Source organism: Lissotriton vulgaris, chromosome 3_1, assembly GCF_964263255.1.
Source record: "Lissotriton vulgaris chromosome 3_1, aLisVul1.2, whole genome shotgun sequence".
NCBI lineage: Eukaryota > Metazoa > Chordata > Amphibia > Caudata > Salamandridae > Lissotriton > Lissotriton vulgaris.
Window position 1 is genome coordinate 292,974,673 of NC_141689.1, and position 16,091 is coordinate 292,990,763.

Genomic DNA, 16,091 nt, shown 5'->3' on the forward strand with positions numbered 1-16,091 from the left:
CCCCTGTCACTCCTCCTCTTTGTGCTTTACGTAGAGCTCCTAGCGCAGAAGATACAAGTCAACCCCGACATTTCAGGCATTCCCTTTGGAGGGGAACAATATACAATTAGTTTATACGCAGATGACATATTGGCAACCTTGGAAACACCCAAGCGGTCGGTGCCAGCTTTATTGCGGGAGCTAACGGAATTTGGGAAAGTATCTTTTTTTAAAATCAATATGGGGAAATTGATGCTCCTACCTCTAGGTCTTAATGAAAGCTCGCTCAGAGGCATATCCCAGCACTTTGGAGAACTCCCACCCCAAACCGCGATCCCCAACTTGGGGATAGTTCTAGGCCCGTCCACCAAAGGGACAGTCGCCCAGAACTACGCCAATCTCACCTCCCAAATATTACGGGACTTGCGCCGCTGTAAAGATGTCCATCTTGCCCAAAGATTTATACATCTTACACATGATACCAGTCGGGACCCCCATGGGATGCATTTCTAAGCTGCAAAGAAGATGCAACATTTTATATGGGCCGGGAAACGGCCGCGGTTGCACAGGGACCTATCCTACCGACCCCCTGAGGAGGGAGGACTGGGGATTCCTAACTTATTTAGCTACTACTGGGCAGCACAACTTCGATATTCAGTGGAATGGAGTAAACCTGATTATGCGAAAAGATGGCTCTTTCAAGATAGGGTAATGGTGCAACTATCCCTCTGGAAAGTACCCTTCTTGAGATGGCCCGAAAGGCCGACATACCTAAAAAAATCTCCAATCACTTGGTGGTGCGGGTATGGGACATGGTAGTGACTAAACGGGGACTTACCTCCTTTCCCTCACCACTCACGCCTCTATTCGACAATCCATCGTTTCCACCGGGGCTTGAAGAGCGAGCGTTCCCACAATGGCGAACCTCTGCATGCAAGTCAGCAGGACACTTATTTAACCTTGAAGGGTTCCTCAAATTCTCTGATTTGTCACAATGGTATCATGTTAAGAACACAAAATGGTTCCAATACTTCCAACTCCGTCACTAGTTGTTGCAGCCAGAGGTGTGCCCCCTAGTCAGTAGGAAGCTAACGGCATACGAGAAATGGCTCAAGTCCGAACAATCGGACCGAAAGATGATTTATGAACTCTATCAAATACTCTGCCCCCGAGCTCCCATAGGACGCTTGGCCAGGCAGAGACGGTGGGAGAGGGAATTGGGCAGAAACCTATCTCAAAAAGAATGGCAAGATGTCTACTATCGGGTGAATCACATTACGACAAGCCGAGAAGCAGCGGTTAAGGTGACCATCTACTGGTACCTGACACCGGTCAGATTGAACAGAGGCAACCCTGACCATAGTCCGACATGCTGGAGGGGCCGTGACGAAGAGGGAACACTAACTCACACACTCTGGGAATGCAAGGAAGTGACGGGATACTGGACGGCTGTTCTCAACGACATAGACACCCACTTAAACAAAAAAATACCTTGCTTTCATGCATACACACTCCGGGGGCTGCCGAATGCCCTTGAATTTCCACTGAAATCAATTAGGGGGAAACAGATGGGACTGGCACTTACAGCAGCAGTTCAACACATCCTGTTTCTTTGGGGCACAAGGACCCGTCCAACACACACTGGTTGGTTACATAAACTGTGGTACATTATTGGCATGGAACGTCTGCAAGCTAACCTTACTCAACTGCCTAATTTCACACTATCTGGCGCCCTCTACTATCTCTGCTAGCACTAGAATTCAATGAAGTCACATGCCCAAAGTACTTTCGCCTGCTCCGGCTTACCGATACACCGCAGACAATGGAGTCCTCCTGAAGGCTGGTAGATCCTAAACCACTTACAAGCGCATTTGTTCCGATACAGACATGGTACACCCATTCCATGGAGGGGGGTGGTTGGGATACGGGATGGGTTGGAGGGATGTTCTTGTTAACTTGAGAATCGCAAATTGCCTATCAAGTTGTGACTACCGCCCTGTACTACAACTCTGGACACTTACTTAGACTACAAACTTCTTCATTCGTTTGCACAGAGCCAGGGTGGAGGGAGAGAGATCCGTGGGAACAAAAACAGGCGTATGTGTGGTCTATAATGTGCATTATTAATTGCCTTAAAATCAATAAAAGAAAGTTAAACTATAAAAAATAGGCCGGGGCTTTTTCAAGGTTTGATTTGTGTTGAAAAGCCTTAGTCCGGGATAATTCCACGTCGATATTTCCCACTGGGAAGCATCAACGTGGAATATGTGGGGTAGGTGGCCTATTTTGAGCCATTGGTCGAAACAAGTGTCGGCTGTTAGCATTTTTCAATATGATTCTAAAAAAAACAGCAAACATGATTAAGGATGGTGAATTTTTTAAAGATTATTTATTAAAAACCAAAAAAATAAGCTTTTTTCATTGATATGACTCAATAGCTCTTTGATTACCTCAACATCAAAGAATTTGAGGAGCATGAACTCATAATGTTTCACATGAACATTTTTTTGAGGCCATAGAGGTCCAGTGCCTCAAGTGAATCTCCTCCAAAACTATCTATTCATACATTGGGCAATACTATCTGGAACTGGGATCCCTGGACCCCGCAAATCGAGCATCAAACATCTTAGGTACAGCCCCTGCACCTGTACTTTAATATTGCTTCATCTAGAAATTAAAACATGAGCGCACTTAAGAAAACAATTTGATATGCTATGTAACATTTCCTGTTAGACTGTTCTGGTTAAGGAGTGCATCTGGTCACAAGGTGTAGGTTCCCAGGACAGAACTGAAAGGCACTGGGAGGTTCTCCAGAGGAATGAATATCAGTGCTGCAATAATATCTAAGCCAAATTATAGCCAACCAGGATATTGCGGAGATAATAGTATATAGTTAAGTACAGATTACAACTCTTAACTCCACATCTATGTACCTTCACTATATATTATATATATATATATATATATATATATATATATATATATATCATACATAGAAGTGAAGTTAAGTATAATTAAGTATAATAAACTTATATGTACACATAAAAATACTTACCTCCACATGCCTGACCAATTGATCAGCCTTGTGACCTGTGCCTGTACATGGACACACTGAAGAGTACAGTGAATCAGTGTCTTGGCACGCTGCCTGTGTTTCAAAGTGCAAAGTAACAGAACTGAGAAGCCTACAACGGAGAGAAACTCTGGCTGGAGACTCCCAGTACTAAAAGTGCTAGATCATTGTAGAAGCCATTGGGTTGACAAGCTCAAACCCTTGTAACCACTGCAACAAGAGCTGTCTCAGTCTGTCAGAGGCAGAGCTCAGTGAGCCTCCCATATGGAAAGGCTAGAGAAATAAGCTGAAGAGACAATCTATAGTCTCTCCATGGGAGAACTGAATTTATAAACCATTGGAGGTTTTGATGGGACTTCAAAACCAAACTCTGCCTAAAAAGAACCATACATGCCTCTCAGTAAACAGTAAAGAGTCCACAGAACTGCCAAGCACACAAGCTCTCCTCAAGTAGTCTAAGCAGCACATTTCAATCGAGCCTTAAATCTTTTGATTGGCGTCCCAGGAAGAACGTATATGTGTCTAATTTAGGGCTGGGTACATGGGCCACCAAGTCGCTTCAGCGGAAGAGGCCCTGCATCCACTGGCTCCTTGGTGGTCTGACTACCATATATAAATGTGCATGCTGTATGAAAGGGTTTTTTCTCCCAAACGTTTGTTGTCGACATGGCAAAAATGCTCACTGCCAGATAGCTTGCCATGTCAAGGTGGCATGACGACAAAGATGATATTTTTTTCCTATTCAAATACAAACTTCAAAGCTGTGATTGGTTCATTTCTTGGCCTTTGAAATCAAAGAACAGTGAGAAGTTCTTGCAAATGTGGAAAAACTGCATGTTTAGTTTTTGCATGCTGGGCTCCAAAGTAAGATTTTTTTAATTCTTTAAAATGTTTACTATCTAATTTAAGACAAAGATATCCACCTACCTCCATATCCATTTTCACAAGCAATAATGATCCATCCGACAGCTGCTGCCCAAATTGTTCTGTGCAGTGCTTGATAAAGGGCAGCAGTGAAGGAGTATGAACTATAGGAGTCCTCCAATAAAAAAGCCAATGCAATCACCAGAAACATGGTGCACAAGGAGCAGACCCATCCAATGAAAGCCTGCCTCTGTATAAAAAGGTACAACACAACAATTTAGTATCCTAAATAATTCCTGAAACACTGCACTCCCTCCCCACTCTTCATAAACTCAAGTCAAGACTTCATTTGATCATTCAGCCTGCAGATCAGACCAGACTTTGGGCAAGAAGTAAGGGGGCAGAGGATAATGAATATATGATTGGTGGCTCCACAATAATGTCTTCTTGGCCTTACAAGTCATATATGTGCTACAAACAATAACTAAACACATCGATTAATTGTATTCTGTGACTGAGAATAGGTTTTAATTGCATGGGCTGAAGCTAAACATAAGGACCAGCACACTTAACGAACTTTAAATAAGGCATGATTTACAATTTTAAATTGAGCAAAACTGTGTTCATTAACTAAGGTTGTTAGCACCTGTGCATGAAGAAATACAACACCTGGGCACTATATCAGACTTGGTATAGTGTCTCCCTAGCACCTCTGTAGGTCCCTTGTGGGTGCCAACCACTTTTGTACAAAAACTACTGCAAATAAATCTCTGGGGGAAACAAATCAAATTAAACTGAATGATATTTTGAGTTCTCACATCAGTTTTATTCATGAAACATGCATTTGAGTAACTTCAAAGTTTAAATATCATTGTCCATATATATCCTTTCCATTAATATCATGAATTTAGTATAATCCCCACTGACTTTGAACCCTTGGGTCCTTCGTCAGGAGGTTGCTCTTTGCGAAACAAAAGAAAGTTGTGTGATCCATATTCAAATCACATAAACCTTTCCATCATGCTACGTTCCAATAAACGTATATAAATTTGTCTCTTATTCATGACTTTGTTTATTTTAAAAATTTAAATTAAAACTTTCAATGCAAAATTTCACAACACAAGGATTGGTTTGTATAATGTTGCATTAAAAGTTTTAATTTTCCTGTTGTGTTAGCCTTTGAAATCTGTAACAGAGTTTATTTCCTCATTTGTTTATTTATAAAGAATGGAACTTGCCAAATAACCTATACATTGAGTAAGTGTTCTTAGTTTAAAACAATCTCAAATAAACATTGCTCTAATATATTCAAGGAATGTGATATAATGAATGATTACTGATCACATGTGATGAGTGGTTGCTAAAAGATTTTAATGACGAATGTATATATGTTTATTAGGGCATGTAGCATGACGAAAAGGTTTGTGTGATTAGAATATGGAGCACACTACTTTCTTTTGTTTAGCAGAAAAAACAACCTCCTGATGAAGGACCTCGAGAGGGTCTGAAATGCATTGGGGATTATGCTAAATTCATTATATTAATGGAAAGGATGTAAGGGGACAATGAGATTTAAACAGTGATGGCTCCAGATATAATCCAGTTAAAAAATCATTTCTGACATTTATTTACAAGAGTTCTTGAAAGTATGTGGTTCAAACCCACAAGGGACCACCAAGAGTGCAGGGGGAGAGACTATACCGAGTCTGATACTGTGCAGTGTGTATATTTAAAGGCACTCATGATTAGCAGGTGACACTCCACAAGCACACTAAGCAAGATAACTGTTTGATTACACACAATTAAACAAGAAAGAGACTGATTTTTCAATGTTTACACCTGGGCCTTGGGCAAGGGTGGGACATGTATGCACTATGACCCAACTTCAGTGCACCCTTTATCAACAAGAGAAAGGCATACTAGAAATGATTGTGACATGAATAAGGGACCTGTGTTTAAACTTGGTATTCAGAAAAGTGATGTCAATAGTAGATAAACCCCTGTGGATGTCTATGTTGAAGTTCTGTTTTTGATTTTTAAAGCATATGGGCCCACTAATATTGACCATCTTTTGGGATGAGATTAATAACTTAATTTATGACTGTTCACAAGATAACTTGGTCTTTGGTGGGGATCGCAATCAAATTATTAACCCCTTTTTAGATAGGAAATCATAATTCAAATATGTTTCTAATAAAATGAAAACGTTATTTATTAGGATGCTAACACAGAGGGCTCTTTCTAATACCTAAGGTATCCAACCGGGATACTCTTGAATTTACATTCTTCTTCCCCTCACATGGTTCTAATGCTGGAATACATTATATTTTTGCAAGCAATGCCTCAATCATAATTTTATCAAATCAGAGATTGGGGAACGTTTCTTTTCTATCCATGCTCCTGTTATTTCTGATTATGTAGTTGGTAATTCCAGAAATATGCACTAAACATTTAATTCTGCATTACTTAAGGATAAAAAGTTTATTGAGCCGTACACACATTTTATTAATGATTTTGTTAACTAAATCCTATAGCTCAATTCTGATTCATCAATCCAGATTACATGGGATGATTTTAAAGCTTGTTTAAAACATTTCATTTTAAATTATGTTGCTTTAAAAAGAAACTTAATGACAGAGGGCCTGATTCACAAAGGTAAAGTTAGACTTTTGGTCTACAATTAGACCAAAAGTCTTACCTTATTACTTTTCGGTATTCACAAAGGTAGGTTACTAGCACGCTCTTTATGTACGCAGTGTAGAAACTCCACCCTGATTTCGGACGTGAGATACTACTCGTAACTTTCCTTTGTGAATACTGTAAGTCATAAAAGTAAGACTTTTAGTCTAAGTTTACCTTGTCAATCGGCCCCGAAATTTTAAATGTATGTTATTGCATGTTAGGAACAGGGAACAGTTGTATTTCTCATCTAAGTAGTAAAGTATTTTAAAATATATTATTATGCTAAACTTCACTTTTACACATATAAATTAGAGAATGCTACTGGGATTCTATTTAAATCTAAAGCTACAATGTATGCAGAATTTAACTAAATAGGAAGACTATTGGCTAGTTTCCTAAAAATGAAAGTAGAAAAGTCTCAGATACAATGTATAAACCTGTATTAGGTTGTTCACACTACTTCTAAGATTTTGTCAAGTTTTCAACATGTTCAAGAAAGGTTATAGTCTTTGGGGTCTTCTTACTCTCAACAAGATTTTCTAATATTTGTACGGGATTGCAGAGACATTCTTTTTTTACATGTGACTTTTCCACACTAGAAAGAGTCAATTCTATGGAAGAAATTACTTATGCTATGCATACTCTTAAAAAGGGAAATAGCCTGAACCAGATGGTTTTCTATGAAGTTGTATTCCCATTTTGCTCCTGTATTAGTCTATACACATTATCAATTACATGGGAATTGTATTAATTTAAAGGAGGTGAACAGTATATTTTTAGATGCAATAGAGGCAAGAACTTAGGCTTATGCGATATCACAGTCCAGTTCCTTCAATACTAATTGACTGCACAGTATTTTTCGAACATTCTAGCAACTAGTTTGTAAACTTTTGTTCCTTAGCTATTTGGTCACCCAGACAGGTTTTAAACAAGGGGATTATATTTAGATAACACCAGAGTATTGCTCAATGTCCTTAGTAAGGTCTCTTCTGATTTTGTTCCAGTGCTGGCTATTGCCTAGGATGCAGAGATGGTTTATGATAGAGTGGAATGGTCTTATATGTTTAAAACTACCAAATGGTTTGGTTTTGGTCCCTAGGGCCAGATGTAGGTGAAATAGATTTACCGATTTTTATTTACTGAATTTTATCCGATACGGTAATTAAAAATCGCTAAATCTATGGGGTGGACATGTAGGTATTCCAGATGTGCTGGAATACCGATTCGGATGATTTCGGTATTTGAAGCCCATAGGAATCAATGGGCATTACCGATTCGGTATTTACCGATTTTCACAAGGGTGCAGGGGGTGTCACTTTGACACCCTCTGGCACCCCCAAAACAGGCTCGGTGCCATGTGGCAGGCATACATGCCCTAAGGGCAGGTCTGCCTGTCACATGGCATAGGTGTGCATGCACACATGTGCATGCACACCGGAATCGGTATTTTACCATCAAATTGGAATTGATGGTAAAATACCGATTCGGTAAGGCCTCTGGGACTCTGAAGAGTCCCACCTACATCTGGGTGGCTCAGATTCGGTAAATTTACCGATTTTTTATTTTACCGAATCGGTAAAATTACCGAATTGGTAATTTTACCGATTCGGTAAAATAATGCCCCCTACATACCTATCACCTATTTAACGATCGGTTATGGCCGAAAATACCGATTTTCGGCCGTTACCGACCGACCTACATCTGGCCCTAAATGTCTTAAGTACCTTTTACCACTTTAGAGTTGCCCTAAATCTTTTGTTTTGATCAATGGCACCTTGTCCTCATTTTTTTTTTCTTCTCAGATTAGGTACTAGTCAAGGATTATATTTGTCTCCATTTTGTTTGTTTTAGCTTTGAATACCTTTTTGTTGCCCTAACCAATGTGCAAATATTTAGGGATTTTCATTTGTAAAAACTTGCTTCAAAGCTTCAGTTTATGCTTATGATGTGCTTTTAGATGTCCCATTTCTTGATTATAAGAAATTGGGCTAATATTTGCGAAGGATGTGAGTCATTCATACCTAATATTTCCACAACTTTCTCTTAACTTGGAACTGAGTACCTCTTTGTAGCACTTTAACCCCTTCGATGCTGATGACGAGCTCAGCTCGTCATCACCCACGGGTGGCATGTGCTGATGACGAGCTGAGCTCGTCATGTATCGCGGTAATTTAAAAAATGCCGCACAGCGCAAAAATCGCTGCAGCAGCGATGCGGTTAAACTATCAGGGTAGTGAAGCTGAGGAGTCCAAGGCCTACTCAGGGGAGGTGGTGTGGGCTACTAACGGCAGCTCGCTGATACGCAACAACACTCAATAAATCATTGTCCCATCAGTACTTTCTCTTATAAAAAGGAAAAGCACTTTTATTACACACACACTATACTTTTATTACACACACTACTAAGTACTGCACATTAATTACAAATATATGCAGTCAGGCATACAAACATAACTTTGATGACACCCTTATAACACGTTCAACTTTTAGTGCGTCCTGAATCCTATACCTATAGTAACCTTACATGTACTAGATGCAATTCTACAATATAAGGTTTGTCATTATCAATACGCAGGCCTACCAGCTTTGTCAGGGTAGCACCACATTAGCAAAAGCAGCAGCACGTCATGCTTCACCAATGCAAAACATTGCAATCAATAGAAACAGTACCAGTTCACTTCAAGTCACTAGGGATAGTACCATCATTCAATTACATTGTAATATAAAAGTTGCATATTCAAAAAACATTGCCATTAAACCATTTAAATTGAAAAACATATGTCCCAGAGTCTTATTTCTACATTTACCATGTTTCTGCCTTAGCTTTAGGACCAACCAACAAGCGACCACGCACTTCAGAACTTATCAGCAAAATGTCAAGCTCTAGAAAAGCATGAAACAGGTAAGAGATTTAATACCCCATGAGATTTAGGGCAGGTTTTCAGAAACATTTCAGGGGGATGCTGATCTTCTGGCAGCCACCAAACATACTTTGTAGCCAACATTGGAGCACCTGCCCCTCCTGGTGCATTACAGAAGCAAAATAAGCAATCATTCCCCTTGGCAAGAGCTATGGGGTGCTCCTTGGCTCCAGGCTTTTTGATTAGTGGCTTTCATGCCGCAATTTATTTTCAAATGGGCCTTTTTACCTCCATCGCTTTTCTCATACTTACAGGTGCCACCCTGGACAAGCAGAAGAATTACTTTCAATGTGGACCTTGGAGGGAGCCCTAGTGCCCCCATGGACCCTGCTGGCTCACTGTGCACCTTCAGTGGACAGGCATGACAGCCTACAACACTCTCTTCTACTCCCACCTCAGGTAGGATCAAACCCACTGTCTTCAGCTCATGTATTGAGGCAGCAGCCACGCTGTCCTCCACTGTCTGTGCTGGCTGCATGCCCCTCACTCAAACATGCGCAATGGGGGCAGGCAATGCACCCAGTGCTAATTTACTTGTTTCTAGGTGGATGGGGGTGCATGTCTGATTGCAGCAGGCCCGAGGGGGTGGGGTGGGCTCAGGCAGGGGGCCACATGGATCCCTCCATGTATTTTGTTTCAATGAAAGGTTGTGCTAACACCCAGGGGCTTGACCCTACCTGTTGGAATACTTGAAATCATAGTGGAGCACTACCCACTTTAATTTGTGCTCAGTTCCCCTGTGGGACTGAGCATTAAATGGTGATAACTCTGGCCTTAGCTACCAGGAAGATTTCCTTCAGGCCTCCTATCCTCTATAGGACACTTCTAGTTGGGAGCTTGATATCCTGGCTACCTACCCCAGACATGTCATCTACCTAGGTTCCTGGTGCTTTCTTCTGCTTGGGGGCATCTTCCCCAGCCCCTTCACAGCCAGCTAGCAGAACACTGTTATGCCACACTTCCCAGGTCCCACAGCCTCCTGGCTACTTGACAGGCACCTGTGTGTCAACAAAGTCAAGGGGCAGTCCACAGACGTCCCAGAGGAACCATCCAGAGTCCCCCAGGTGGTCCATTCCTCCAACGGTTCCGGAGGGTACATAAGGGAGCCAGCACCACAGGTCTTAGAGAGGGGAATTAGCCTTTACAACAAGGTTTTTACCTCGTTGTGCCTTCACCACGCATTTTCTTGCTTGGATGTTTTTACTGCAAATATGTGTTTAAAGCGCATGCCAATACCACGCATTTAAGGTAAGTTGGGAGGGGGTGGAGGGGTCTCTCTCTACAAATACATTGTTTTTAAATCTAAAAACAATGCATGGTATTGGCATGCTTTTTAAATACATATTCGCGGTAAAAACATGCGTGCAAAAAGTGTGTGTCAAAGGCATGCAAAGTAATTGCATGCATTGTACTGCCATACAACCCTTTGAAAGACCCATCCAAGTTCTGGGGGGCAGCTAGAGTCCATCCTTGCTGTGGTGCAGGTGGCTTCTCCTTCCAGCCAGACATTCTATTGCCATTATTGCTCACATGTCCAGTGTCTTTTCAAAAATCTCTCCCTTGTGCAGGGGTTTTTAAATGGGGGATGGAAGGTTCTAGAAGCCAGATGTCCATGGTCAATCCCAGGGTGCCCCATCATCATTCTGCTCCTGTCCCAACCCTCATGCACAGCATTCTGGGACATTTTGATGATGGTTACTTCAAGTGGTGAAAAGACATTCCCTGGGAGTCTCAGCTCCACTCCCAACTAACACAGCTGCCTGATCACTTACACCTAAACTTCAAAGGCCACTCCTGTGTTTGGCTTCGGAGGTGTGCCCTTCCTCCCAGTTTTCTGTGGGTTTCGGCTTTCTTGCACTGGTGCACTGCAGATTACCTGTAGATAATTAGAAGATATAGATTTCCTCCATTCCCCTTCCTTTCCCAGAAAATGGATGATTGTTAATACTATTGTATGGGGAGGCCTTTGATCCTACTGTTGGCCAGCAAAGTAATTATTTTTAGCCCAGTAATAGGAACAAAGGACTGGATTCTAATTATGAGCTGAACCAGGAAAATATTAAAATTCTGAAAGTTTCATCAGGCGTGTAGATAGGGTGGAAGAGACAATGTGCCTACTGAACCTTGTAGACCTAAGTAGGATGAAACTGTACTCAGGTGCAGATTTTGCTGATAATGTGGAATTCAGTCAGACTAAGATTCGATATTGAGGTGCACACCCTAAATTATCTAGTGTTCAATCAAGTTAATTAAGTTAATAAGTTAATCTGTTTGGGGTGCTGCATTACACACGTGTGTTGGCTAACACCATAAATATTGCAGGAGAGATGCAGAAAAAATCTGCAAGTAATGCGCACTGTTCCCTGGGAAAGAAAATTATTTCCACAAACTCAAAATAAAATGTATGCATAATTTATGAATTTTGATGGAATCATGATACAGAGATATGATTTGTGAAGATTATCGCATCAATAAATGTAAATGTAAACAACAATTGAAAATATAATTATTTTGTTGAGATTGTGGAAATAATTTTCTTTCCCAGAATTCAGTCAGACACCACAGACTTTCTGTAACCACTACAGACTTACACTATGACTGCCTACTCACATTACAAGGCCTACGCTACTCTGCAAAGGACTACCTGTGTGCAAACACAGTGCTACTCATGTGAGCTCCTGTGTCCACATGCTACCAGCCTCTTACCCTAGCTGCACTGCAGCAGCCCTCTGATACAAGGCAGGCACTGGCTATTAGCACTCTTAGTCCATTTCCACAAAATTTACCATGAGTGAAACTTATGTGGTATGAGTCACTCGCAGTAAGGGACCAGAATCCAGGTAGTCCTAAATGGCAAATCCAGGAGGATTAAATGGATGGAACCCATTTGCTACACAGATTGTACATTCCAGCTTTTTTTAAGAGCTACACCTGTTCTCCAATTTATCCGGCTATAAACTTAATATTGATAAATCCACTATTCCTCCTTTAAATACATGTTATTTTAAGTGTATATTCCACGATTATGGTTTAATTTGTGAATAATGCTCAAATTAAATATCTGGTTATTTGGTTTATCAATAATATTAAAGTCCTGAATATGCTGAGTTTGCAGAATGTTAAAACTTAATTAGACATATTATTTGGAAAATGGACATCTCTATGCCTTTCTTGGAGGGATGAGTTAAATACCATTAAAAATGATGTTGTCTCCTTTGGTCTTTTATCTGATTTCCATACTATCAATTAAGACTCAAAAATCGTTTTTTGAATGTGTTGATAAAAAAAGGTCTAATTTCCTCTGCTGAATAAAACAGTGAGAATCTCACTATCCAAGTTAAAACAATGAAAAGAATAGTTTGGATTAAATTATTTGGATTTTTATTGGTATAATTTCAATTTTCTGCATTGTTAGACTTAGATCTAGTACAAAGACACAGATTTTGCTGATCAACCAGATTGGAATTCTGTGGAGAAACATTTTATCTCTTTCTTTTAATTTTAGGAGTATGCATTGGTGCCTAATAGACCAAGGTATTTTAAATTACTCAAGATTACTTAAAACTGCTACATTTTATCTCCAGTTTTTTCATATCGTCTTTCAGACAGAGATTTATTCTTCATATCCCGCTTGTGGCATAACAAAAAGATGAAAGTTAATAATAGAACTAGTGACTGGAAAGATTGGAATTTTCATAGTTTTAAATGTGTTCATCAGCTCTTTGAAGGTCCTTCTCTCAAATTAAAAAAAACGTGTAAACGTACTACTTATTCTTTTTGCCTATACATTACTTCATTGTTTTTAGATTTCAATCCCATTCTCACTAACATTTCTGCGAATGAGTCATAGAAGGTTCTGAATGATTTTTGCTTTACCCCTAATTGTTCTAAAGCCTCAATCATTTATAAATTACAAATTCTAAAATATATTATCCAGGACAATTTAAGGTTGAAAGCCACTGGGGACAAAAATCCTAATGTCATCTGATCTGTTCAGCTGCGGGAAAATTAGTTTAAGGTTAACTCTACATTTACAGCTGAAAATATTATGCAAACACTTTTTTACTTATATAACAGGACATCTTAGTCCCTGGCATCATTAAATAAAGCTCATCATATGGTACCAAATAAATGCTAGTCATGTTTACAACATAATGGCAGCATTCCACATATGCTATTCAGCTCTGATTTACTTTCTTAGTTTTGAGTTCAAGTTTAGGATTTTATTAATTCTGTAATGAATACTGAAGTTCCTGTGACTTTATGTAATATATTTCTGAGTAGTTTACTTTCATCGTGGAATATGTTACCTGTAAGAGGAAAACTAGTGGAATTGAATCAGTCAGAATCAACTAGATACTGCTCTTCATCCCTCCTAATGTACTGAATAAAAAAGTGTTGCATTACAGAAATGATTCACTCCATATTTGTCTGTTACAGAAGTCATTAGTTAATGGTCCAATTGTTATGTAATAAGGTTTTAACCCTCCTTAACTGCTTATCACAATAATTCATCATAATCACATTTCAGTATTTTAATTTACTTTGATTCCTTGTGCTTTGTGTTCAAAGTATTACCTTGCTGTGGTTAAAAGTGTTTTACTTCTTATTTTGTTACTTACTTACAATAGTAAATTGCTTAATATTCTGTGCTCTTTTTTTGTTGCTTCCTTTTTCATTTATTTCCTCCGCCTTTCTCTTCTTTAAAAATGTCCTACAAAGCCATGTCTTCATTTTGTGTATCAGGACTGTTTCAATCTTAAAGTATTGCATATGAAATGTAGTATGTTTTTAATCATTTTCAAAATATGTATTACTCTGTTTGGTAAGGCACATCTTTAAAGTGATTGATTTTTATATTATGTATTTTATGTTTTACTGAAATAAAGCTTTTTTAAACATTATAAGAGCTAAATTTACATATCCTTCAAACGTCATCTCAAGTAGTATGAATATTCACATCACAAAATCCACTTTTGATATTCACATAACTCCCTTGTTACATTGAAGAAGTGTATTTGCAGATGAAACTTGGTTCATGAAATCTCATGATTATTAGCTGCCCTCATAAAGATAATAAATGCAAGTTTATATAAATGAATGATAGGTCCATACTTACTAAGAAGTCATGCTACACTGCGTTGCATGAAAGGGAGAGAGCAGAACAGTACTTTGTCTCCCAAAATATGGTGCTGTTCTTCTCTCGGCCTTCGCTGGTGCAATATTGGCAGCCATGCACCAATGAGCACATCCATGCGCCATAGTGCAAGGGTGTGTGAGTTCTCCGAAGCAAAGCTTTACTACTGGAAAGGACCCCATCCAGCACAATAACTAAGAACCTTGCACTAAAAAAACATTTATTGCAAAGTAGTCTGCTGTTTAGAGACTATTGCCCAGTGAATATGAAATGGGTGCCAAAGCTACAAGGAAGCTGAGGACAACAGGATGTGAGAAATAAAAATGGAGTTACTGTGAATGGCATTTCTATTAATGATGTGTCGGTTTGCCAAATAAGGCATGTGAAAATTGCTGAAGTGAGTTGATTTTGAACCCTGATGGAGAATGACAGGAACATTCAATGGCTGTGGGTCACCCCACTGTATTCATGCCTATTTCAATAGGGAGAAACATAGTTATATTGTAAACATAGTAGAATTTGAAACCAATTACAGGAATTTGTTATAATTGATGATATTAAAGTTCCACTTCTCCGTCCCTTTTGTCAGGTTGTTGATTGATCTTTTAACAATCTATATAAGCAAAATAAACTAAGTGTGGACATGGAAATCAGGAAACAGTTTGAAGCATGAGCTACTCCATTGTGTTCATGTATACCTTGAATCATTGGATGAATAAAAAGGAATTAAACTGTTGGCATAAAACATAAAGGCTTCTAATCCCAGCTGCAATCCAAACCAGGGATGTAGACAGGCTGGCATTTTAAGGTAGAAACTGACCTCTTACAAAGGCCATGCTGTATAACTAACTACTTTACACATTTAAATACTCCATTACAAAAACTCAGTTTCTTATAAAGCTGCACATTGCTTACCATTACATAAACACATTAGCTAAAGACCTAAAGCACAGATAGAAGTTATCAGAATGTGGCAATAGCTTGAAAGTACTTGATTTCATACCTTGTTTTGAATTGCTGCTTCATTTCTTTGGAACATGAAAATACCTAGAAGAATGCCAAGTAGAAATGGACCATATCGACAATATGGTTTAATGTAGTATTCTTTCAAATAAGTAATTCCCGCTGGACTGCAAAAGCAAACAGAATAAATGTGTTGTTTCTAATGTATCATTTAAAAAACAAAATGTAATTCTCTGTTTAAAAACATCTATTTATTCAAAGCGATGTCTGATCAACATTCATTTTCTTCAATATATTGTCACGGCATTAGGCAGACTCTCACTACTAAAATATATCATTATCTTAGTGTTACATAAGACAATGCTTGGTGCAAACTCCTTCTACCATTGTAGTATTCACAGTTGTTTGTTTTAATTTTTTTATTTTATTAGGGTGGTGATGTATTGTGTTGTACTATATTTATTGTACTGTG

General features: G+C 39.1%; 1 protein-coding gene across 1 annotated transcript in view; it reads right to left on the reverse strand.

Moving 5' to 3' along the window:
- Window positions 1-15,763, reverse strand: part of LOC147726345 (O-acyltransferase like protein-like) — a 62,800-nt gene extending 47,037 nt beyond the window's left edge. Inside the window, exons 1-2 of the mRNA XM_086962919.1 lie at window positions 15,660-15,763; window positions 3,980-4,166 (exon numbers count right to left, since the gene is read on the reverse strand). Of these exons, the coding sequence (XP_086819045.1) occupies window positions 3,980-4,166; window positions 15,660-15,695 (223 nt within the window). The 5' untranslated portion in view covers window positions 15,696-15,763. The remainder of the gene's footprint in view (window positions 1-3,979; window positions 4,167-15,659) is intronic.
- Window positions 15,764-16,091: the final 328 nt, after the last annotated feature.